This window comes from Phodopus roborovskii, unplaced genomic scaffold, assembly GCF_943737965.1.
Source record: "Phodopus roborovskii unplaced genomic scaffold, PHOROB, whole genome shotgun sequence".
Lineage (NCBI taxonomy): Eukaryota > Metazoa > Chordata > Mammalia > Rodentia > Cricetidae > Phodopus > Phodopus roborovskii.
The window spans coordinates 2,656,312-2,679,852 of NW_026126511.1; the positions used below are offsets into that span (position 1 = coordinate 2,656,312).

The following is a 23,541-nucleotide window of genomic DNA, read 5'->3' on the forward strand; positions in this document are numbered from 1 at the left end:
ATTTCTGCCTCGGGGACTCATTTTGTATGCCTAACCCTGCGCAGTCAAAGCGCAGAGTGGTCATTCACGGAGGCGGCCTCGGGGTTCCTGCACTGGGTGCTGCGATTCTTAAAGACCCACTTGTAAATAAAGTACTTCCCGCAGGCGCACGCATTCAGTCCGTCCTTCCGTATTCGCCGCAGAAGAGGCCGCGTGGAGGGCGGGCAGAACTGGAGCCCGGAGGGGCCTGCGGCTTCGGAGCAGTGAAGCGAGGGGCGGGCTGGGTTAGCGTAGGCGCGGTTTGCTCCTGTCTTCCCGTCACCCCTCCGCACCCCACTTTCCCGTTCTAGTGCGCGGCCCTCCCTGCGTGCAGCCAAGTTTCCACACGGGCGGCCCAGGGAGGCTGAGTTCACTCCGGCTCTCCACCCTGGGGACCCCGGGGACCCCGGGGACCCCTGCTCCGTGTGGCTGCAAACTTCGCCCAGATCCAGAAGGCGCGGGGGCGCCCGGCTCTTTGGGAGCAGGCCCGGGGCTGGGCCGGGGCGCAGACCGTGGCCTGGGGCGGCGCAGCGCGCTCCCCCGCGGCCAGGCTCGGTTCCGCGCGCGGGGCCCGCGGCCGGGTCCGGGAGAGGCCCGTGCGCGCGCCCGCAGGGAGGCGCGAGCGGCCCGGGGCGCCCGGCGGCTCCTCCTCCTCCCTGCCCTCCCTCCCCTCCCGGAAGCGCGGGGCGGGGTCCCCGGCCGGGCCGCGGGGGCGGGCGCGGGGGCCGGGCCGGGCCGGGCCGGGGCGGGGGCGCGGAGGGCTGTGCGCGCCCACTCGGCTCCAGCGCTCGCGGGCCCAGGCGGCCGGCTCGGACCGTGCACCGCGGCGGCAGCCTCGGAGGAGCAGCCGCAGTCGCGCGCGGCCCCCACCCTCCCCATCCCCATCCCCATCCCCGCCGCCGCCGCCCGCGCCGCCCGGCCCCCGGGCTCGGTGGATGGGGACGCGGCCCGCCAGCCTCGGCTGAGACCGTCCCCGGGGTGCGGTGGCCTCGGCCCAGAGCCCGCCCCGCCACCCGAGGGCTGCGCGCGCGGCCCCGGGCCTGCTCGCCGCGCGGATCCGCGCGTCCCGGGCCAGGAAGTGGCGGCGCTGAGCGCCATGGCCCACTCCCCGGTGCAGTCGGGCCTTCCGGGCATGCAGGTAGGCCGGGGCGGCCGGGGCGGCCGGGGCGGCCGGGGCGGAAGCGGGCAGCTTGGCGGTGTCAACACGGCCGCCCTCCTCCCTCTCCCTCCTCCTCCTCCCTCGGGACGCGCGGGGCCCGGCTCCCGGGGATCCCGGCGCGGCCCGGGCGGGCGTGTGCGCGTGCAGGCCCGTGGGGTCCGGGGCGCGGGGATCCCTGCGCTCCCCAACTCCGCCGCGCGGGCCGCCGGCCCACCCGGGGCAGGAGCGCGAACTGGCGTCCTCGGAGGCCCCGCTTGGGCCTGGGGCGGGCGCAGCGCGGCGGGAGTCCCGGTGCGGACAGTGCAGGCTGCGAACCCGGGAGGCGGCATCCACTCCTGCGCGCGCCCGGCCGCGCACGGCCCCGGGACCCCGCCGCTGCACTTTCGCTTTGAGCCCCAACTGGCGCCCGCAGCAGCCGATTGCTAGCGGGCCGTGTCCTCGGTGGAGTTGGATTTCGCGTTTACACGAATGCACAGACATTTCTGTTTTTTTCACCCCGGCCTCTGAGGACTGTTTTCGGTCCTTGGGAAACCAGCCACACTAGTCTGTTCTTACTTGCAAAGTTTGTGAGCGCCACAAATGCGGACAGAGTGGCCGCGTATTAGGACCGCAAGACCCGTCGAAGTTTTGCTTTCCCAAGCGAGTGAAGGGAGGGCTTTTTGCTAAAACCCAAAATACTGAAGATTACCAATTTACAAATGCGACCGGCGCCTTTTCTCTGGCTGCAGGGTCCCAGGCTTGCTCGGCCCTTACCGCTCCTTACTTCCAGGCTCTTCTGAAGGTATTGCTTACTCCTCCCAGCCCATCCCACCCCCGATGATCTTTTTAGCAACGCAAAGTTACCACTTTAGTGGCTACTAGAACTTTAGTCTTTTCTTAAATTTTTTCTTAGGGATAATAAAGTTGGAATTGAGCGTCTGATTGGAAAGGTATTCTGAAAGGTATCCTGGATTCTCATCTTGTGCTTGTAAACCCTGATGCTGCTGGCCACTACTAGTTAAGTCAGCTGTGGCCTCCTCCAGCTATCTCTGGTTTGGTTTGAATTTAGAGGCAAGAGGTTAGGACGAAGTGGATGAGAAACAATTTCTTACCTAGAGCAAGAAGGGCCTCTTAAAAAAAAAAAAAACAAAAAAACCCTGTTTGTTTGTTTCCCTTTTCTGGCTGTTATGTCTTTTGGGGACCCACCTGTGATGCCCACCAGCCCCAGCTTTTAAAGAATGGGCCAAAATTCTTCATCCTGGGAAAAGAAACTTTAACCCCCCCACTTCCCCCCCCCCCGTGTTTTCTAGGTGGTCTTAAAAGGGAGCTGTTTTAATTTTGCTTTTCAGTACAAAGATGGTGACTTTTCATATATATATATATATATATACATATATATGTGTATACACACACACACACACACACACACATATATATATATATATATTTTTTTTTTTTTTTTTTTTGGTCCTGGTTTCAGAGAGGAGGGAAGGCGGCTTCCCACAACCGTTCCTGCCCTTGCCTACATCTTTGACCACATGATAAATTTTTGGTGTATTTTTGGAGCAGAGCATTCCTTCCCTCCCCTCCCCCCCAAAAAAAGAAAAACAAGCACGTTTATTTTCAACGGAAGAGGCAGCAGCTGCAGCCTACCTGGGAGCTGCGTGGAGGATTACGTTAAAGGCACACCTGGTGTGACTTTGGTAATAGAATAACCATCCCCTTTGCTGCAGTTCTTGGGAACATCTTCTCACCTCCTGGCCAGGATTTAGAAGATGGGTTAAACAAACGTTTTGTCAGGCCGGCTGTGTGTGGTACTGGCTGTCTGTAATCCCAGCACTCGGAAAGGCTGAGGCAGGTGGATGTCTGTCAGTTTAAGGCCAACTTGGCTTATGTTACTGAGTTCCAGGCCAGCCAAGGCTGCATAGTGAGATCCTGTCTTAAAAACAACAAAAAAGTTTGGCAAGACCAAAGAGCAGGTTCAGAGAGCCTACTGGAGAATGTTAAGACAGCCGGATGTTGGTGGCGCACACCTTTTGTCCCAGCACTCGGGAGGCAGAGGATCTGAGTTCGAGTTCAGCCTGGTGCCAGAACGGCTTCCAAAGCCACAGAGAAACTCTGTCTCGAAAAAAACAAAAACAAAACAAAAACAAACAAACAAACAAAAAAAAAAACAGTCACCTGCATTCAGGAATGCGGCAATATAAGAGTGTTTAGGACTTGCTGATCATCTTATATCTGTTGATTGTTCCTGGTGGAGAAAGAGGTATTATTTATACTGTTTTATAGCTGTGTGAGTCATGAGGAAGGAATTGAGTGGATCGAGGTAAAAAGTACACTGGGTGACAGATGTGGCTGCAGTCCCCGCTCTTTGCCCTCGGGACAGCACCCCATTCTTCACGCTCTGCTGTTGTTACTTTGGCGGATACTACATGCCGTTTTAATTTGGGTCGTATTCACGGAAGAAAGGAGAAATAGGAGGTGAATGGTTTATGCAGTCAGGAGCCACGATTGACCACGATGCTGTGGTCCTTGGTGAGGATGATGTGGGCACACCTGACGGTTTGGATGGAGCTGTCTGAGGATCTTTCTCCCCTTCCTGGAGTCTAGTTCTGTAGTAAGGGGGATTAATCAGAAGCTGTGAACTGAGTGTAGCTCTAAGTACCCCTGCCTTCGTCATTGGACAAGCAATTGAATCCCATTGAAAATTAAGTCGGAGGTGGGAGCGCCTATTTAATTCTCTGAGTTTGCATTACATTTCCGTGCAAAAATAATTAGCCTTTTGCTTACAAAATTCTTTGGTTAAAAAAAATTTATGCCAGGGTAGTGGTGATGGGGTGGTGGCACACGCCTTGGATCCCAGCACTCGGGAGGCAGAGGCAGGCAGATCCCTGAGGCCAGCCTGCTGTAGAGAGTGAGTTCCAGGACAGCCAGGACTACACAGAGAAACCCTGTCTCGGAAACAAAACAAAACCAACGACAACATAGTGTGTGTGGGTGTGTGTGTGATGTGCACAGGTGTGGGCAGGAGCCCTTGGATCTCAGAAGAGGATCCCCTGAGCCGAATTGTGGGAGTGGAGAGCCTAACTGCAAGATTCCGTTCTCTGCATTAGTGTAAATATGTGTACACAGTTCTGGCAGCCACTTTTATGGCTTTGCCTGGCTGAGCCGTGTGAGAGAGAGACTCTCCATCAGGACCAGAAGTTCAAGCATCAGACCCTAGCATTGTTCCCTGACTCCTCTCACCACGGCAGTGAAGCATGCTAAGAAAAAGCTGGTTGTAGCAGGGAGGAGATTCCACAGCCTCCTGGTTCATGACCCCAAGCTTAAAATACACCGAATTAGGGAAGTCACGTGTAAGAGGGCTGGGGTGAAGTCAGCCTGCTTTGGGGTTTTGAGTTTAAGAGACCCCTGTGTTTGCTTGCACGTATAGCTACATTAAAGCTGAGAAAACTTAGATTCTGTTTGCCGCTGTTACCCGGTGCCTCCTTTCACCCCTTCTCCAGCCGCTGGGCAGCCAGACCTCTCTGTGAGGAGGCCTGTGCCCGGGGTAGCCAGCAAGGGTGTTTGCAAGCACATTGCAAGTCTGGGGAATAAGACATCAAGACCGTGGCAGTTCATTCTGGCTCTGGCCTGACATCTGTGTACTGGGCTCTCTCCCTCTCCCCTCAACTGCCTCCTTGGGAGACAGCTGCTCTTGTTGTCCGGTTCAGAACTGCGTGCACCCTGGGGGTGGTTGGGTGTCTGAGTGGATGGACTTTGAGTGAAGTTGTAAGGTCTGGGTTCCAGGAACATCTTGGGTGAGGCTGAACATGGTTGGACATTTAGCGCCTCCTAGGCCTACTGTAGACAGGAGACTCCCAGAGGGTGATGCAAGGCTGTGGATAGGTAGGGCCTTGGCCTCACCTGATCAGCAGCTCTTGCAGAACGTGTCCTAAGACGGTTCCTCTGACGGGGCCCAGGAGACCAGGTACACACCTGGAAAACTCCAGGCTTCTGTAGATTGGAGAAGAGGAGGTTGTCTGGGGCCCGCTGGGGCTGAGGCCCGGGGCTCTTTGGGTTGTCTATGTTCTCAGCGTAGGTGAGGGGAAGTGGTTCTGGGCGTGCCCAGTGTCCACCTAGAGGATGTTGGGGTGTGTGAGCAGGGAAGGGACTTGGGTGTTCCTGAACAGCTAGCTAAGCTGCCCTGTACGGTTCTCACAGACCTTGGTGACCTGAATTCTGTGACCCGTCACACACTTTGCCTTACTCTGCTGTCTTGTGCGGTCACAAAAATTGAGGAAAGTCAGGTACGCCCTCCAAGCCAAGTCCTTCCTGTTGTCCAGGCTGGCCTTGAACCTCACAGTGCTGGATTACATACCAGTTTGTACAGCACTGGGGGACCCAGTTCACGGCGTCCTGAGCGCTGCTTCTCAGTCTTAATCTGCCTGTGTCCGTTCTTCATGTTTGCTCCCTCATCGTTGAGAATTTGTTTTGCTTGAAAATGTGATTGATCCTGGGCGTTGGTGGTGCACGCCTTTAGTCCCAGCACTCGGGAGGCAGGGGCAGGCGGATCTCTGTGAGTTCGAGGCCAGCCTGGTCTACAAGAGCGAGTTCCAGGCCAGCCTCCAAAGCCACAGAGAAACCCTGTCTAGAAACAAACCAAAGAAGAAAAGAAAATGTGCTGGTTGTTACCCTGACCCTGTTGGCCTTCTAGGGCCCCACCAAGACACAATATCCTATCCCTGAAAAGTCCCCTCCCTCCCTCCCGAATGGGGACAGTCAAGGCTTTAAATTACATTTTAAAGATTTCTTTTGTGAGCCGTGTCTGGCTGTGTGTGCACCGTGTGCATGTCTTTGGAGGTGCATGCTCTGCTCATATCCCCTGGAGCTGGAGTTACAGGCAGTTGTGAGCTGTTGTTACAGGCAGTTGTGAGCTGTTGTTACAGGCAGTTGTGAGCTGTTCCCTGTGCTGCGAACCAAACCCCGCCCTCGGCACCAACAGCAAGAGCTCCTTACTGCCTAGCCATCTCTCCAGCTCCAAGAGGTCAAAGAAATAGTGTGTGTACATATGCAGGCAAACGTGCATGGACTCACGCCATGGCACGTGTGTGTGTGTGTGTGTGTGTGTGTGTGTGTAGTTGGTTCTCTCCTACCTTGTGTGAGATATAAGGATAGGACTCAGCGTGGTGGACCCATCGTTTTACTTTTCAAACAGTGATAGCTTTTGGGAGGTTTTGGTTCTAGTCCCAGATCAGGGAACGTACTTTTTTGTTTCTTTTGAGACAGGGTTCCTCTGTGTATCCCGGCTGTCCTGGAACCAGGGAAGCCTCCACCCACCTCCGCTGGGATTAGAAGTGTGTGCCACCACCCCCGGTTCAGGAAGGGTTATTGATAGGGTTTCAAACAGGCACCCAGTTAACTTCAAGAACACAGTCTTTGTCCCTGGAGTACTGTGTCTGCGCACAGTGGCCTCCTGGTGTCCGGATTTGGGCGTCTTTGCTCCTCTTGGAGCTGCTGTGCCCACCATGGAGCTGAGCTGAGCTGCCACTCTGGTCTGGGTCAGGTTGATGCAGCTCTTCTGTCGGTCCGAGGCAAGATTCAGTTAGCAGGGGTGAGCCTGTCCCCTGCCTTCCTGTGGTTTTGTGGGGCACACCCTCCAGTCCGTGGTCCAGGAGTCTGGGTTCTTGCCACACAGCTTTATTTGGGTGATTTTCCTCGTGATTCAGACTTGCCTGCTTGGGAACTGGTACCTGCAGGAATTGGGCCCCACCCGACCCTCCCTGCTAAATGCTTTCTGTGTTGCCTTAGCTGGGGTGATTATCACTAATGGAATCTCGTGGCTGGAGTGCTTGCAGGAAATAGACCTGCATATGTTACTCCTCCGATGCTGGGGAAAGCCAGGGCTGGCCCTGCGTCGTTGGTAAGTAGTCACTGCTCATAACTAATTTTTACAGTGGCATCTACAGAATGTCCTGGTGTCAAATGGCTTGGGGAAAGAAAATGAGGCCATTAGAACGAACATCTGACTGGGGCTGGTCATGGTGGTACCTGGCTGTACAGTTCTAGCATTTGGAAGGCTGGGCTAGATAGAGGTCTGCTGTGAGTTCAAGTCCTGGCCAACCTGGACTCTAGTGTAAGACCTTGTCAGTTGCTCTGGGTAAATCAGGATGTCACTTAGCAAAGCATACTGTGGCCCCTTCGGAGCCTAAAGGTGTGTGGTGGGATACACTGTGAGGGTTTGGAGCCCTTCCTTCATGCTTTCTTTTCTTAAAGAAAATTTATTCAACGTTATGTGCGTGGAGGTGTCAGAGCCTCTGGGACTGGAGTTACAGACAGCAGTCCCCGGTCCTCTGGGAGAACAGCCAGTGCTCTTAACCACTAAGCCAAGTCTGTAGCCCTCCTTCCTGCTTTCTTCAGGGTTGTGGTCAGCAAAAGAGGCCAGCGTCGAGTGCTGCCATGGTATCTGAGTAGAGTGGGGGGTGGGACATGGTAAGGTTCATGTAGATCTTACCAAACGTATAGCTAGGGTGGTTTACTCTAGCATTTTCTCTCTTCCTGTTTCCCTTGAGGAATCTTGGGCTCCAAGCTTTTGTTTTCAGTTACTTAGGTTTTGTTTAGTGTTTATTGACAACACAGATTAGATGCACACGGTTTTGCTGGGACCTGTCCTGCCTCCGTCCCCGTCCCCAAAGGCACCCCTCTAGTCCCTTGTGCTGACTTTTGCCGTCACCCTTGGCCTGTATCTATTTCTCGGAGTGTCCTGTGGACCCAGGAGTCTGCAGGTTTGGCTCTGCTGTCTTCTCACAGGCTCCTCCGTTCCTGTGGCAGAGTTAATACGGTAACCTTGGTTAGCTCTCCGGGCAGTGTGTACGTGGCCCACAGCCTTGCGGCATCTTTGGTGACCTGGGATTTTTCGAGATACTCTTCACCAGGTGTCTGGAGCTGCCCTTAGGAAACTCGCAGGAGCAGACCTTAGGTCTTGCCCGCAAGAGAGAAGCAGATGGCTCTCTGCTGGGCTGGGCCCTGGGCGTGGTCCTCCTCTCTGGTCTCTGGGCCGACTTCTCTAGGTTGAACTGCTGCTGTCTCCTGGGGGACACACCTGTGTTTTCTCTATCCCAGTCTCTTCTGGATTTATGCCGTTAGGTGGGGCGGGGGGGGGGGAGGTGCTGTGCAATGTGCGCTCCCCTCCAGGAACTGGGGTACAGACTCCACGTTTACCTGTTGGTGGGTAGTGTGGCGTGGTATAAATTGTTGGTTTCCCTGCAGAATTGTGTTTTCAGTTCTGGGGGATGGGACAGGGGCTTGTGCATTGTAGCTCTGCTGAGCGGTGTCTCCTTGTAGCTGTTGTTTGTTTTGAGACAGGTTGGTGCTGTGTAGCCCTGGGTGACCTCCAGTTCACCCTTCTGAGCCTGGGGATTCAGGCGCATATGGCTGGCTGTGTCCCGCGGGCTCCTCTAGGGAGCTGTGAGGACTCCGGGGTGCTGCATTCTAGCTGTGTTCTGCTGGAGTGCAGTGTGTACCAGGACACAAGCTGCCCTGCCCGTGTTGTGCAGGTCCACAGTGATGTCTCCGTGTGCGTGCTGTCGTTTCTGCAGGCGCTCAGGACGTCTTTGGAGTCAGGCAGCTGGGATCGGGCTGTGAGCTGGTGTTTTCTTTCTTTTTTCTTTTTTTGAAGGTACCATTTGGGTGCTGTGCCTTCTCATCTGCTCCTTGAGTGGTCTTACCCTGTTAAAGCTGTTTTCTGTCCCTTGTCGTTGTCACCGGATTTCTGGGCCGTTGTCTCAACTGGAAAGTCTCCCAGTGAGCTTTTTTATGCCCCTATGTTCTTAGACTCCAAGAGCTTTTGGGGTTCTCGGCATTCCTCATTACTCTTGGCTTTCCTGCTTGCTTGAAGTTTCTGTTTTCTGTCCTAGGCATCATTTTTTCAAGTCTTTACTTTCTTCCCTTTTGGGTTTTTTGTTTGTTTTATGGTAGAGGCCTCCCTTTAATGTCCACTTATGATTATGATTGGAGATTGCGAGGACCTCAAGTTTCTCTTCTACCTGCCTTCCTGTCCCGTCCGTCCATCCGTCTGTCCGTCCGTCCCTCCCTCCCTCGGGTCCCATTGCTGCCAGTTTTGGGGGTGTTGGGGTTCAGTGCTGTGAGTTTATACTCTATTTTTTCCACCTGGAGTTTGATGCTTACCTTCTGCTCTGTGTTGGCACTGGAAGTTTTGTCTTCAGATCTGTGTTTTCATGGTTAGGATGTGTGGCCTCTGGGAAGCGGGGCCAGGCAGGACCATAGGAGCACTGTCACGATAGGGTAGCTCTGTGGGGAGACACTCCTGAGCTGACATGTTCCTTTACTACGCCATGGTGTCTGGCCCTTGGACTTTCCACCATCCAGGTCTGTGAGAACTTAGCTTGTCTTATAAATTACTGATCTGCAGTGTTCTCTCACATTGCCAGGACAGGCTTACATATTCTCATTCTCTCTCTCTCTCTCTCTCTCTCTCTCTCTCTGTCTCTCTCTCTCTCTCTCTGCCTCCATCTCTGTCGCCTGCTCTCTAGCAACTGCAGCCTCCTGGCTGAGGCAGGTGGAGAAACCAAGTCTTGCCTTTGGCTGGATGAAGATGAGGACATGGTTGAAGCAAAGGGTTTCATTGTAGATATGAGAGCTCAGCCAGAGAGGCATCTGGAAGGGTCCAGACTGAACTTGGCTGGGGTGGGTGGGTGGAGAAGGAGAGATGAAGAGAAGGGAGGAGGAGGCGTGGCCTAGGGGACCAGGAGGGGGCAGAGTCGCAATGGCTGGCTAGTAATGTAGGCATCAGAGGCTGGGGGAAGGGAAGGGAAGCCCCGCCCCGGGGTGGGCTGGAGAGGGTTAGGATGGGGTGTGGTGACATGCTGGGAGGAGCCACAGGTACCAGATGACCTGGGTTCCTTTGAGACCCAACGCTAACCTTGCTGTGTTTATATCCATCTGGAAGACACTAGCCTATGTAAAGTGTGCTGCCCTGTGTGGGAAGCCTTGAGAGAGGGTCCCGATTTCGTGGAGTGTTGTAGTCATTAGGGTGGGCGCAGTTGGGAAGGGCTGGTGTCCCCAGGTCGGTAGGTTCTAGGATGGAGGATCCCTTGACTCAGCTGTGAGGAGAGCCCTGGCTTTGGGTCCTGTGTTGTGCTCTCCTCTTCCTGTTTTTGGCTGTCCCCGGCGTTTGGATCCCTTGCACTACTGTCCCCAGTGTGCCCAGCTGGTAACTGCTGGCGCGTAGGGCTCTGTTTTAGTATGTGTGTATTTGTATTTCTACAGTTTTGGTGATGGAACCCAGGATCGTGGGAACCCTAAGCAAGCATTCTAGACAGAACCACACCCCTCCAATATGCATACCCTCTTACAGAAGAGGAAGTTCATGTGTGGGGGTATCGTCGTCTTCGCTGTTTCTGAGAAACAGTCTTCCCAGAGTTACAGTGATGGGGCAGTCCCTTGCCGTGGTGGCTTTCTGTCTGGGCCGATGCACATTTTCGGTGGTAGTTCTTGTTCTGGTGACCTGTGACCGGCGGCTGCCGAAGGCAGTGTGCCAGCAGCGTCCAGCCTTGCTGGTAACCAAGGAGCCCGGCTCTCTGCCGCTGCTCTGGGCCCCGTGAGTGCGTGCAGGCTCACTTGTGCACCTTCTGGCCCCAGACAGTGGGCTTGTTCCTCCTGACTGGAGCCACGCTCCTAGTAGGCTCCTTGGAATTCAGGATTGAGGGGGCGGGTCCATTGCCCCTTCCTTCCTCTCCTCCCTCTCTGCTGAGCCCTGTAGGTCCCAAACACTTTTAGTGGGGTTGGGCGACCCTTTCACAGGGGCCACCCAAGGCTGTGGGGAAACCCTGATGTCCCCAGGTGTGATGTCCCCAGGCGTGATGCTGTCTCTAGGGCGACACTCTGAGGACCACTGTGCTGGTGAATCCCACTGCGTGTCCCTGCTGTGGAGTCGCAGTCACGCTGCACGCAGTGATTGTGACATCTGCAGTTCCAGTAGCCCGTGTCGCAGGAAGACAGGTCTCACGGAGCCAGCGCCAGTGCGCCTGGCAGCTGAGTTACGGTCAGTGCCCGAGCGCGCTGGGTTGCAGTTTGTTGGGGAAGACTGACTTTGGAACGTCTGCTGCAGATTTGGGGCACAGAGGCCTTTACGCTGCTGGACTTGGCCTTTCCCTCTTGTGGCGTGCGTTTCCAAACCCGTGGGTTGCAGCAACGTGTGTCGCTTGGCTTTGTGACCCTGAATGCTTTTTTTGTTTTTAAAGGAACACATCTTTTGGAAATCTCCTGGCCTGGTGATAGTTTTTCCTGCCCCTTGTGGAGACTCCTTCACTGTAGCTACTCTCTAGTTCTGCATCTGAGATAATGGCAGCAGAGTCAAAGCCTGTGGTAACCCTGTTTCCCGGGCCGCCGTTCAGCCGCCTCTGTGTGGGGTCAACTCACACCTGCACACCAGCCTTCGGTGCCGAGTTTGAACCTGGTCCTTCTCAGAGGCAGATCCATGGCGCTGTCTCTTGGCTGGTGGCTCCAGATCGCACACCTGCATGCCAGGCCCTTGGCCTAGTGATCTCCTATATCCTGCCTGTTTGTGGTGGGGGGAGGCAGGATGCCTGGCAGAGCAGGGATGGCGAGACTCGCAGGCACTTCTCTCCGTTTGGGAAGGTGGGTTGGTTCTCTGCCGTCGGAATTGACTCTTCCCTTGAAGTGCATGTTTGGCATTGAACAGTGCATGTGCTTGTGTCCACAGGAAACCCCGTGTGTGTGTGTGTGTGTGTGTGTGTGTTGTGTGTCTCTGTGTGTGTATGTGGTGTGTGTGTATGGTGTGGTGTGGTGTGTGTGGTGTGTGTGTATGGTGTGGTGTGTGTGTATGGTGTGGTGTGTGTGGTGTGTGTGGTGTGTGTGTGTGTATGGTGTGGTGTGTGTGTCTCTGTGTGTGTATGTGGTGTGTGTGTGTATGGTGTGGTGTGTATGGTGTGTGTGTATGGTGTGTGTGTGTGTGTATGGTGTGGTGTGTGTGTATGGTGTGGTGTGTGTGTATGGTGTGTGTGTGTGTGGTGTGTGTGGTGTGTGTGGTGTGTGTGTGTATGGTGTGGTGTGTGTGTGTCTCTGTGTGTATGTGGTGTGTGTGTATGGTGTGGTGTGTGTGTGTGTGTATGTGGTGTGTGTGTATGGTGTGGTGTGTGTGTGTCTCTGTGTGTGTATGTGGTGTGTGTGTGTATGGTGTGGTGTGTGTGGTGTGTGTGTGTATGGTGTGGTGTGTGTGGTGTGTGTGTGTCTCTGTGTGTGTATGGTGTGTGTGTGTGTATGGTGTGTGTGTGGTGTGTGTGTGTCTCTGTGTGTGTATGTGGTGTGTGTGTATGGTGTGGTGTGTGTGTGTGTATGGTGTGGTGTGTGTGTATGTGTGTATGTGTATGTGGTGTGTGTGGTGTGTGTGTGTATGGTGTGGTGTGTGTGTGTCTCTGTGTGTATGTGGTGTGTGTGTATGGTGTGGTGTGTGTGTGTGTATGGTGTGGTGTGTGTGTATGTGTGTGGTGTGTGTGGTGTGTGTGGTGTGTGTGTGTGTATGGTGTGGTGTGTGTGTGTCTCTGTGTGTGTATGTGGTGTGTGTGGTGTGTGTATGGTGTGGTGTGTGTGTGTCTCTGTGTGTGTATGTGGTGTGTGTGTATGGTGTGGTGTGTGTGTGTCTGTGGTGTGTGTGGTGTGTGTGTGTATGGTGTGGTGTGTGTGTGTCTCTGTGTGTGTGGTGTGGTGTGTGTGTGGTGTGTGTGGTGTGTGTGGTGTGTGTGTGTATGGTGTGGTGTGTGTGTGTCTCTCTGTGTGTATGGTGTGGTGTGTGTGGTGTGTGTGGTGTGTGTGGTGTGTGTGTGTGTGTGTGTGTGTGTGTGTGTGTGTGTATGGTGTGGTGTGTGTGTGTGTGTATGTGTATGTGGTGTGTGTGGTGTGTGTGTGTATGGTGTGGTGTGTGTGTGTCTCTGTGTGTATGTGGTGTGTGTGTATGGTGTGGTGTGTGTGTGTGTGTGTGTGGTGTGTGTGTATGGTGTGGTGTGTGTGTGTCTCTGTGTGTGTATGTGGTGTGTGTGGTGTGTGTATGGTGTGGTGTGTGTGTGTGTGTATGTGGTGTGTGTGGTGTGTGTATGGTGTGGTGTGTGTGTGTGTGTATGTGGTGTGTGTGTATGGTGTGGTGTGTGTGTGTGTGTATGTGGTGTGTGTGTATGGTGTGGTGTGTGTGTGTGTATGGTGTGTGTGTGGTGTGTGTGTGTGTCTCTGTGTGTGTATGTGGTGTGTGTGGTGTGTGTGTGTATGGTGTGGTGTGTGTGTGTCTCTGTGTGTGTGTGGTGTGTGTGGTGTGTGTGTGTGTGTGGTGTGTGTGGTGTGTGTGTGTATGTGGTGTGTGTGGTGTGTGTGTGTGTATGGTGTGTGTGTGTGTGTGTGTGGTGTGTGTGGTGTGTGTATGGTGTGGTGTGTGTATAGAAAGAGGGACGCACGCACACACGTGTAACCCTCAGGTGTTCTTCTGGTAGCCTCCACTTTGTTTATGGCGTTCTCCTGCTGGCTTTTATTAAGTAGGCCAGCTGAGCCCCATCTTGTCCACCTCCTTGGGGCCAGGGTTACACACCTTGCTTCCTTGCTGGCCCTTAACAACAGCAACAACACCTGGGCTCTGAGGCGAGAACTCACGTTCAAACACTTTCCTCAGCCCCGCCTGTTTTGAGACAGGGGTCTTGCTCTGGTCTTGAACGCAACACCCTCTTGCCTGAGCTGCCTGGGCTGGGTTCTGCCATTATCACCAGCATCTACATACAGTTCTGCTTTTTCACACACACACACACACACACACACACACACACACACACACACACACACACTCTTACTTATTTTCTTGTTTTTCGAGACAGGGTTTCTCTGTGGCTTTGGAGTCTGTCCTGGAACTCAATCTGTAGCCCAGGCTGGCCTCGAACTCACAGATATCTGCCTGCCTCTGTTTCCCGAGTGCTGGGATTAAAGGTGTGCACCACCACCGCCCGGCCTACGGACAGTTCTGAACTGAGAAAAAAAAAAGGCCCAGTTTTTTTTTTTTTGTTCTGGTTAACAGTTTGAGCTGTTGGAAGCTTTCATGACAAGTGACTGATGGACTGTTTAATGAACAACAGCCCTGCTGAATTGGTTGGATTTATACTTCCAAACGTTGAGGTTTGGAACTTGATTTTTAGATTTGTAATTGCCATGTGACACTTGTGAAATTTGTTAGAGTTGTTCACTGTGTGCGTGTGTTTGTTTTTAGAGTCAGTGGACGCCTGGTCCAAGAAAGGTAGGTGGGTGAGGGTTTAGAGCCTCATTGGAGTCTGGAGTGTCCCAAAGTTCCTTCCTCTGTTGTACTTTTGGGGAAGGATGAAGAAGTTTCAAGAAGTGAGCCTGGCAGTGTGCTGGCTCAGGTGTGTGTGTGTGGTTGTGTGTGTGGTTGTGTGTGTGGTTGTGTGTGTGGTTGTGTGTGTGGTGTGTGTATATATATGTGAGTGTGTGGTTGTGTTTGTGTGGTGTCTCTGCAGTATGGTCCCGTGGTCGGAAGAGGCCATCAGGCTTGGTGGCCATAGCCTTTGCTGCCTGAGCCACCTCAGTGGGCCTTCAGGGTGTGCTGATGCCTTCGGAGGAAGAAAGTTACCTGTCCCCCACTGAGTTTTCTGTGGCGAATGGCTTTGCACAGGGTTGTGAGGCCGGGCCATAGCTCCCTGCCCAGCCATATTTAACAGTAGGTCGTGTGGGAAATGCTTCAGGGTTCTTGGTGCCTTTGAAGCACGTGTAGAGGCCGGATGTGGACAGGCGGCTGGTGTTGCAGGGTGGGAGTTTTGGAGTTATGTGTCCATGTGTATGGATTCGCACGCACATGGGTGTCAGTGTGGAGACCAGAGAGGCACACAGTCTCCCTCAGTCCCATTCTGTCTACTGACACCAGGGTTCTCGCTACGCTCGGAGCTTGTGCTTTCCCTAGGGTGACTGACCAGCCTGCTCCCGCGAGCGGCCTCTCCCCACGTCTCTGGCACCGGACGTGGGCGTTCCTGTTTGCCCGGTGCACACACTGGCGGAGGGAGCCCTCTTCCCAGCCCCCGCCCTCCCTCTTCGACACAGGGTTTCTTATATTACTAGTCCAGGCAGGCCTTGAACTCACTGTGTAGCTGCAGATGCTGTCGCCTCCCCGGACGCTGGGGTTGCCAGCGTGTGTGCCAGGCAGCCAGTTTTAGAACCCCGTTTTGAATTGTCTGTCACATAACTGTGTGCTGATTATCCTTGTTTTAACAGAGCCTTAAAAACACTTGCACGTGTCTGTGCTTATGGAGACCAAAAGAAGCATTAGGTTCCCGGAGCTGGGGTTACAGATGCTTGCAAACTGCATGTGCGTGCTGGGCACCGAGCCTGGATCCCTACAAGTGCTACTGAGTTACCTCTCTAGTCCGTTTCTTTTGCTTTTTCACACTTCCGTCTGTCTGTCTGTCTGTCTTCTTCCCTCTTTCTTTTCTCCTTCCGTTCTGCATGGACTTACTGCGCAGTGCAGGATGCCTCGGCCTCCTCAGTGCCAGGTCCATACGTGGGTCTGAGCTTAGGAGGGGTGCAGGCCCGGGAGGGGTTACAAGTCACAGGAATGGGTGTGGCCCTGGGAGTGACTAGCAGGGAGGAGGAGCCCTGAGATGACCCACCGAGCTTCACCTCCATGTCCTGGCGTTCTGCCCGGAGAGCTGCAGGCGAACCCTGCTGTGCACGGCCCAGAGTGCCCATGTGGAACCCTTTTCGAAGGTTCGCTTGTTTTTATGCTTATGGGTGTCTTATTTGCACGTATGCCTGTGAGTATGCAGTGCCCATGGAGGCCGGAAGAGGGCGTTGGGTCCCTCGGAGCTGGAGTTACTGACCATGATGAGCTGCCTTGCTGGAGGTGGGAATCCAGCCCAGACCTGGGGAAGAGCAGCGGCCGCTCTTAACCCGAGAGCCACCTCTGCAGCCCCTGTGAAAGTGGTAGTGAAGAGAGCACAGTCAGAGCTCCACATACCTCCCACGCATAGTCCGTTAGACCCCGACTCTCGGTCAGATAGCTCAGTGGATGCCACTCCTGGAGGAGGACGGAGTGTGCCGGCAGGGAGAGTTGCTCTTGGCTGTGTCCGTGAGAAGCTGTGTTGGTGTCTTTTGTAGATTGAGTCACACACACAGGCTTTCATTTTTTTTATTTATATTTTTTTATTTAATTTTATATAACAAAGTCCAATTAAATGAAAACAAACATTTATACACAATATTTGGGAATTTGGGCGTCGTTCTTTCCAAACTACTTCCTGCTGGTAAGGGGTGCTGTCTTGGGGGATTCGAAGAAGATTCAGATATCCTAGCTGTAGTCTGTAGGGCTGTTTTGTCCAGCTGTTTTGAATGTAGGATCAGCTTGTACTCTGTTTCAGGCGGTCTGGCGTGATCAAACCACATTAGTCTGGAAGGAATCCACATCTTTTCATTTTCTGTGGAAACAAAAATAGAAATCCTTTTCCCCAGTAACTTGTTCTTCAAATTAAATTTTGGAGTCAAAGCATTTTTCTTTTAATTTATTATTTTACATGTCGATCCCAGCACAGGCTTTCATTTTAAGCTAGGTGTGTGATTTTGTGCTCCCAGAATTGCTGCTTGTAGTGGGGTTCCCTGGTGTTGAATACGGGGCTGACAGTTCTCTGTGTTAGAGTTTTTCTCCCCTGGTTTGGGTGATGAGGAGACTCACTTGGCCACACCCCTGAACAGGCCAGATTTGGTTTCCTGTGTCCTACTTCTCATGCTCCCCAGGGGCCCTGTGGCTATCCCCAGTGTCAGAAGGCTTGTCACAGCTTTCCTGAGGTGACTCTGGAGGGCAGGGAGCACTCTTGTCAGAAATGCTGGCACAGGTTTTTAGGAAAGCGCTTCTTGGCCTGGCCTACAGTGTCCCTAATCTAGGGCAAACCCTGTGACAAGGCCAGTTTCTTTCTTACGCCCTTGAAGCCAAGCCAAGAAACCAACTGTTCCCCAAGGTAGGGTGGAGAAGTTCCAACCAAGAGTTCTCTCAGGTAGGACCTCCTCGGGGTGGCCAGGGTTTAAGGAAAGGGCCTCTCTGAGGAGCTGTGTCTGTGGCGGGGAGCAGGGGGTTTCTTGGGAGAAAGTTGTCAGGGGTTTGCTGTTGGAAGGCGTTTTCAGGCCAGCATCCATCCCATTGTAGATGTGCGTATCGGAGCACAGGGGCCAACTGTGATTGAGTGGGGAGGACCTGGGATTCACGATGTGGCTTTGGAGATGGAAGCCTGTGCCACAGTCCTCAGGCGAACCCCAGGAGAGGAAGGCTGGACAGACAGACACCCAGAGCAGCATTGGAATGAATGCGTTTTGGACGTTTTAATATTAAGTTATTTTTTTGTCACCTTTGTATAACTGAAGCATCTTAAAGGGTCATTTTTAATGGGAAAGAGATTTGGTGTCTCTTGGTTTCTTGCTTTCGTTGTCCCGCAAGAGGCACGGTGCTGACAGTAACTTGGAGGCATGGAGATGGCATGCGCAGAACCCGCAGCTCTTAATTGAGAAAGGGCGTGTTACTGTCTCAGGCACAGGTGTCTTGTGTTTTGACTTGGAGTGTTGGGGAGGCACAGCTCTCTGGAGTTTGGGTGGTGGGAGCATTTACCCTGTCCTCTCCTGGATTTGCTTGTTCAGGAAGTCGTAAATGAAGGGCTGGGCTCCGCAGCTTTTCCCTAGAGCGATCCAGTTGCTACCGTGGGCACAGCCCATGCTCACTTAGAGTCCACAGTGGGTGTGAGAAGTCGGTTTTTAATTTCTTATCGTATGCATGTTTCCCCCATAGCCCCTACCGTGAGTCTTCACATAAGCCCTCTGCAGAGCAAGGCGGTAGGTAGCAGCTTCCCGGGGTCTCTGCAGGTGGTCTGCCCCTGCTGTCTTTGACAGACTCCCCCAGGGCACTGGATTTGGTGTTCAGGTTCCAGGTGCCTGTGTACTGTCCTGGTTTGTTCCTCTGGGTGGCTGTTTGGTACCGAGATGATGAGAAAATACTACCCGGAGCCTTCCTCCCCAAAGAGTATAGGCTCTTTTAAGCTTAGGGGGCTGAGGCTGCAGGATCATGAGTTCATGGCCAGTCTGGGCTACTCTCCATCTCTCTCCTCCCCCATACGCGCGCGCGCACACACACACACACACACACACACACACACACACACCTTATAAAATGAAATCATAGAGCTGTATGATTTTTGTCCTAACGTGGGTAAAGCTTCTGTGGCGGCTGTAGTTACAAGGGATTGTGCAGTCTTCACCACAGACCCAAGGGAAGGTTGTGGGACTTTCTTTTCCTTCCCTGACAGAGTTTCCATTAGAAATGTCGCCAAGCTCTGACCTGGCCCCTCCACCAATCCAGGCTGCCAGCACTTACAGTGTCTTTCTTCATCCCGATGAGGCGTGGTCCTTGGGCCCACAAAGATTTATTTCCTCTCTACTTTGTGTAGCGCAGACGCTAAGAGTACGGAACACATACAAGCCGCACCCAGTGCTGTGACCTTAGCAAGCAGCACAGAGCGAGGAGATGGGCTGGAGTGGGCTCAGGCGTGTCTTGACATGCCAGTGGGAAGAGCCTCTTGTGTGGGTGGGGTCTGGACGGGCACAGATCATACACCAGCCGGTAAGGCTGGAACTGAGTCCAGGGCTGGGGCTGCTTGTTACCTGAGGAGAGCCATGCTAGTTTAAGGCAGCTTGGGCTGTAGATTGAGTGCAGAGGAGCACATTTGGGGTGTATGGCTGAGAGTAGAGACCACAGATGGGTTAGTGTCTGTGTAGCAGAGGCCCGGGGAGCTTGCCTCCTGCCGTGTGCCAACTCTGAGGAACAGACCCTTTTCTTCCCAGATCTGCCACGGCCTTGACCCATCCTGCAGAGCTGTAAGCCGCTGTTTGGGTTGTTTGTAAGCTACTCTAACACTCTGCTCTAGCGGATGGGATAGACTGAGACAGCATCAGGCTAATGGAGGGTATCGTAGGAGTCCAGCTGGTGATCAGCTGTGAGAGCTGTCTGTGTAGAGTTGTAGTTACTGCAGGACTCTGCTGCTGTTTGGAGAGTACCTGGGAGACCTTGTGTCTGCTTGGCGGGGTCGAATAGATAGAGCATCATGTGACATGCGGGAGAATAATGAAGTGTGTGTACGTACGGTCACGTGTGTGGTTTGAGTGTCATCTCTTTGTCCCTTGCATGATGTATTGTTTCATGCTTGGCCACCAGTGAAAATGTCTGTGATTCTATGCTATCGCATATTGTGGCTCAGGAAAGAATGCATTTATTTATAAAGCTTTGGGATAAAGTATAACGGGAACATGTGTTATTACCAGAAAAAAAGATAAAAAACAAACATACAAACAAAACCCCAAAAAGCCAAAAAACAAAACAAACCCCACAAACCATTTTGAGTCCAGTGAGAAGGTTCAGAATAGCTCTGCTGTTAAACCTGACAGCTGGGTTCTGTCCTCAAGACCCGCATGGTAGGAGGAGAGAAAAGACCACAAAAGATGTCCTCTGTCTTTCCATGTCTGTGTCCTTGAATGTCCAAGTGCATATGTATATACACACATGATGAGTAAGTTAAATAAAAAAGTAAAGCCTTTGGCCTGGGTGGGTGACGTAGGCCTGTGGAAGGCAGAGGAGGCTACATAGAGAGACCCTGTCTCAAACAAGAACAAAACTTATATTTTATAACCAGGAAAACTGTATTACGTGTGCATTTTCTGTCTGGGTGTTAGGAGGAGGTGGTCATGGCCTTGAGAGGTCCTTGTCTCACACATGCCAAGCTCTCCAGGGGGTTTTCCTGCTGGTGTGGAGAGAGTTAGGGTCTCCACAGGCGACAGGGACTGGTGAGGGTCGGTTGCCTCTGCCATGGGGAGGGTGGCCAAGAATTGCAGCTTGGGTTGGATTTACAGGAGTGTGCGTGCGTGCGTGCGTGCGCACGTGAGAGAGAGAGGAGGAGGCCTTGGCACTGGGCTGTAGGGAAGCCTGTGCTGCACTGTGCTAGCTGCTTGATGGATAAGCTGAGGGTCTTAAAGTGGAAACTGGGTTTCACAGTCTTGACTCTTAGCTCCAGGCTGAGCCTCTCCACCCATGGCAAGCCAGAACATGAATCATGGACTGGAAAAACAGCAGACAGCTTCACACCCACCTCCATGTAACACTTGCATTTAAAAACAATTAGGGAAAAAGGGAATTGGGTGTCGAAGTCCTTAGACCTCAGGTGTGACACCAGGAAGTTGGCGTGTTGTGTCGTTGAGAATGTGCGCCCTGGCTCTTTGGAGTAATGGAAGTTTGTGTTTCTCTGGTGGGGGTAGCCCTGCCTGTGCTTGCGGATAGGCCCTCTGTGGGAGACACTAGGCAGATAAGCTGGCCTGTTATCTCTGTTGTTGAACCACAGACCGAGTAGGCCTGGCAGGCGGTGAAGCGTGGGGTGCTTGTGCTGGCCTGGGGGCCTGAGGAAAGCCCCACATCACCACAGGTCTTGGCAAAGCTGGGCCCCCTTTTGGTAATGCCCACCGGAGTTGAAGCTGTTAGTCTGCTTTCATCATTTAAGGGAAGAAGAAAAATCGGAGTCACGGGGCGCCCTCTAAAATGAACCCTGTGGGAATGTTCGGTTTGGTTTCGATGCTCCTGGTGGTTCCAGAGAAGCAAACCTCTGAGTAACAGCTCTGCCGGTTCCCATGCTGCCCCAGTGGGGTGCAACCCTCCTGTGTGGTGTGGGTGGAGGGACCTGTGGAGCATGCCTGCCTCCTGCCTTCAGTGTCTCCGTGACTTGTGTGGCTTAGCCCTTCTGTGGAGAGACTAAAGGTCAGGAGGGGCGGTGGGCTATGGCGGAGGGCGGGCTCCGGGGTTCAGAGCACTCGCTGCTTTCTCGGAAGGCCCGGGTTTGGTTCCAGCACCTACTAGGCAGCCCACCATCTATACCCACAGTTCCTGGGTCTGGTGCTCTGTTCTGGCTTCCATGGGCATTACATACATGTACTGCGCGTGCGCGCGCGCACACACACACACACACACACACACACACACACACACACACACAGTCTTTCCGCCGCGTGTCTCCTCCTCCCTCTCTTCCCTTCCCCTCAGTCCTGTTTTCTGAGACAAGCACTCATCCTAGATCTTGCCTCAAGTTGGTAATCCTCCTGCCTCCATTTCTGGATGCTGTGATTGCCGGTGTCAGCTGCCAGTACCCATTCTCATTCTTCCTGTCTAGTTCTTCTTCTCTGGGATTTTTGGTGTTATTTCCATTTATTTATAAGTGTGGTAAATGTGTGTGTGTGAGTGCGTGTGTGAGAGCGTGTGTGTGTGAGAGTGTGTGTGAGCGTGTGTGTGTGTGAGCGTGTGTGAGCGTGTGTGTGAGCGTGTGTGTGAGAGCGTTGTGTGAGCATGTGTGTGTGAGCGTGTGTGTGAGCGTGTGTGTGTGTGAGTGTGTGTGAGCGTGTGTGTGAGCGTGTGTGTGAGCGTGTGTGAGCGTGTGTGTGTGTGAGCGTGTGTGAGAGCGTGTGTGAGCGTGTGTGTGTGAGCGTGTGTGTGAGCGTGTGTGTCCTGCCTGCTGTGAGAGGGAGCTTGAGATGCCCTCACCACCCACGCCTCCTACTCTGGGCCTGAGTAGGGGAGGACCACCCCGTCCCTGCCACCAGGAATGACTTTGGTCCCACATCCCTAGAGAGGGACTTGCACAAGCTGCTGCTCTCTGGGGTCTGGAGACTTGCTTGTTGTTCTCGCTTCCTCCCTTGGTTTGGTTCGGGTCTTACCGTGTGGGGTCGATCTTTGGCGCCTGGTTTAAGACGAGAGCTGACACCTGATTTTCTCAGCTTAGATGCCCTCTTCCTCATTTCCATTGCCTAATTTCAGGGGAGAATTTATACTCTGCTGCTTTTGAAACCCAGGTTCCTTTAACATCGCCACATGCATGTTGTTCCCGTGTGGCTTTTGTGTAGCACATGGCTGGCTCTACATACAAGTGGCTCTCTTGTGCAAAGGCGTCGTAAGGGAGGGAGGGTTGATTGTGTTCATTGGAAGGTTATGGTCCATCATGGGGGGCAACGTGGCGGTAATGGGGGGGTTATGTTGTGTCTGCTGTCAGGAAGGGGGGGTGAGGTTTGCCTGTGCAGGTACACCTCTCTGGAAACACAGAGTGTGCACCTCCTGGGTGGTTCCAGATCGAGTCTGGCAGGCAGCGATGGTGACCCATCAGTGTGGAGCAATGTGCGTGGGTGATGACTTCACCAGATCCCAAGTAGTAAATTGTTATTTGATGCCAGGACTTGTAGAGATAGGCCGCCAGCTCCTAGTCCAGTCAGTCATGTCCTCTGGTTTGTCATTGGTGGCAGGGAATGGCTATGCACGCTCTGCTTGCTGTCTGGTCTGACTGGCCTAGCGTGTCCCGTTCCACTGTGGCCCTGGCCACTTCCTCGATACCGTTTGAGGAAACAGAGGGAGACTTGCAGGGAGTTGTAAGATTGTGTCACTAGTGATGAAGTCTGCTGTTACTTCATTGATTCAGAAGGCGGAGCCGAGATGGAAAGGTAGTTACCAGAGGCGGGAGCTTCAGAGCCTTGTTACCTTGGCGTTTATTCAGAGGAAAAGGTCGTGATGTTTCCAGACATTGGCACTTGGATAGCTGTGACAAATAGCAAAGCTGAAGAAGGTAGCAGCTTACGAGGTGTGCCTTAGCTGAGCATTCGCACACAGGCCAGAGAGGAGAAATCACAACCGAGCCACTCAGTTAAACTAACAAAAACGTGTGTAAGGAAGGTAGCCTGGGATTGATTTTTGGCAACCGCTGTACAGCGTTAGCGGAGGTTAAGGCAGCCCTGTCGTCCTTTGGTGGAAACTGCCTGGTAGGCTTAGATGACAGCCCCCACCCCCGTGAGGTCTTACTTGGGTGACCTGTTTGACTTCACTTGATTCAGAGGACAGATTTGTCACCAGTGTTTAGTTTTGGGCTCTCTGGAATATTGTAGCTGACTTCCTCCTCCAGCTGGATTTCTCCCATCATTCCGTGCTCCAGCCCTGTTGGATACCATCCCCCATCACATTTTTGCAGGAATGTTGTGAGCTTATCCATTTTCCAAATACCTGCCCGATGTCTCCAGGAGTACTTGCGTTGACCCTGGAGTTAACTGTCTGAAGAGTTTGTAAAATGGCTGTGAATCTACGAAAGAGAACACTACAATGTCTGGAAGTCAGGTTATTCCCAGTTCCTCTTCCTCCTAGGACGTTACAGACACCTGTCAACGGCAGAGTCTCCCTGACATTGGCCATTGTGTCTTCACTGCAGTCCTGATAGACCTGGGCTGTCTGAGATTGTTCAGGAGGAAGAGCGTATGGGCGTGGCGTGGGGAGGTGGGGGTGT

At 53.3% G+C, this 23,541-nt stretch overlaps 1 protein-coding gene across 1 annotated transcript in view; it reads left to right on the top strand.

Annotated features, from left to right (window-relative positions):
• Window positions 1-829: 829 nt before the first annotated feature.
• The window catches only part of Stk24 (serine/threonine kinase 24), a 67,484-nt gene continuing 44,772 nt past the window's right edge, over window positions 830-23,541 (top strand). The window contains exon 1 of the mRNA XM_051195206.1: window positions 830-1,156. Within this exon, the coding sequence (XP_051051163.1) occupies window positions 1,115-1,156 (42 nt within the window). The 5' untranslated portion in view covers window positions 830-1,114. The remainder of the gene's footprint in view (window positions 1,157-23,541) is intronic.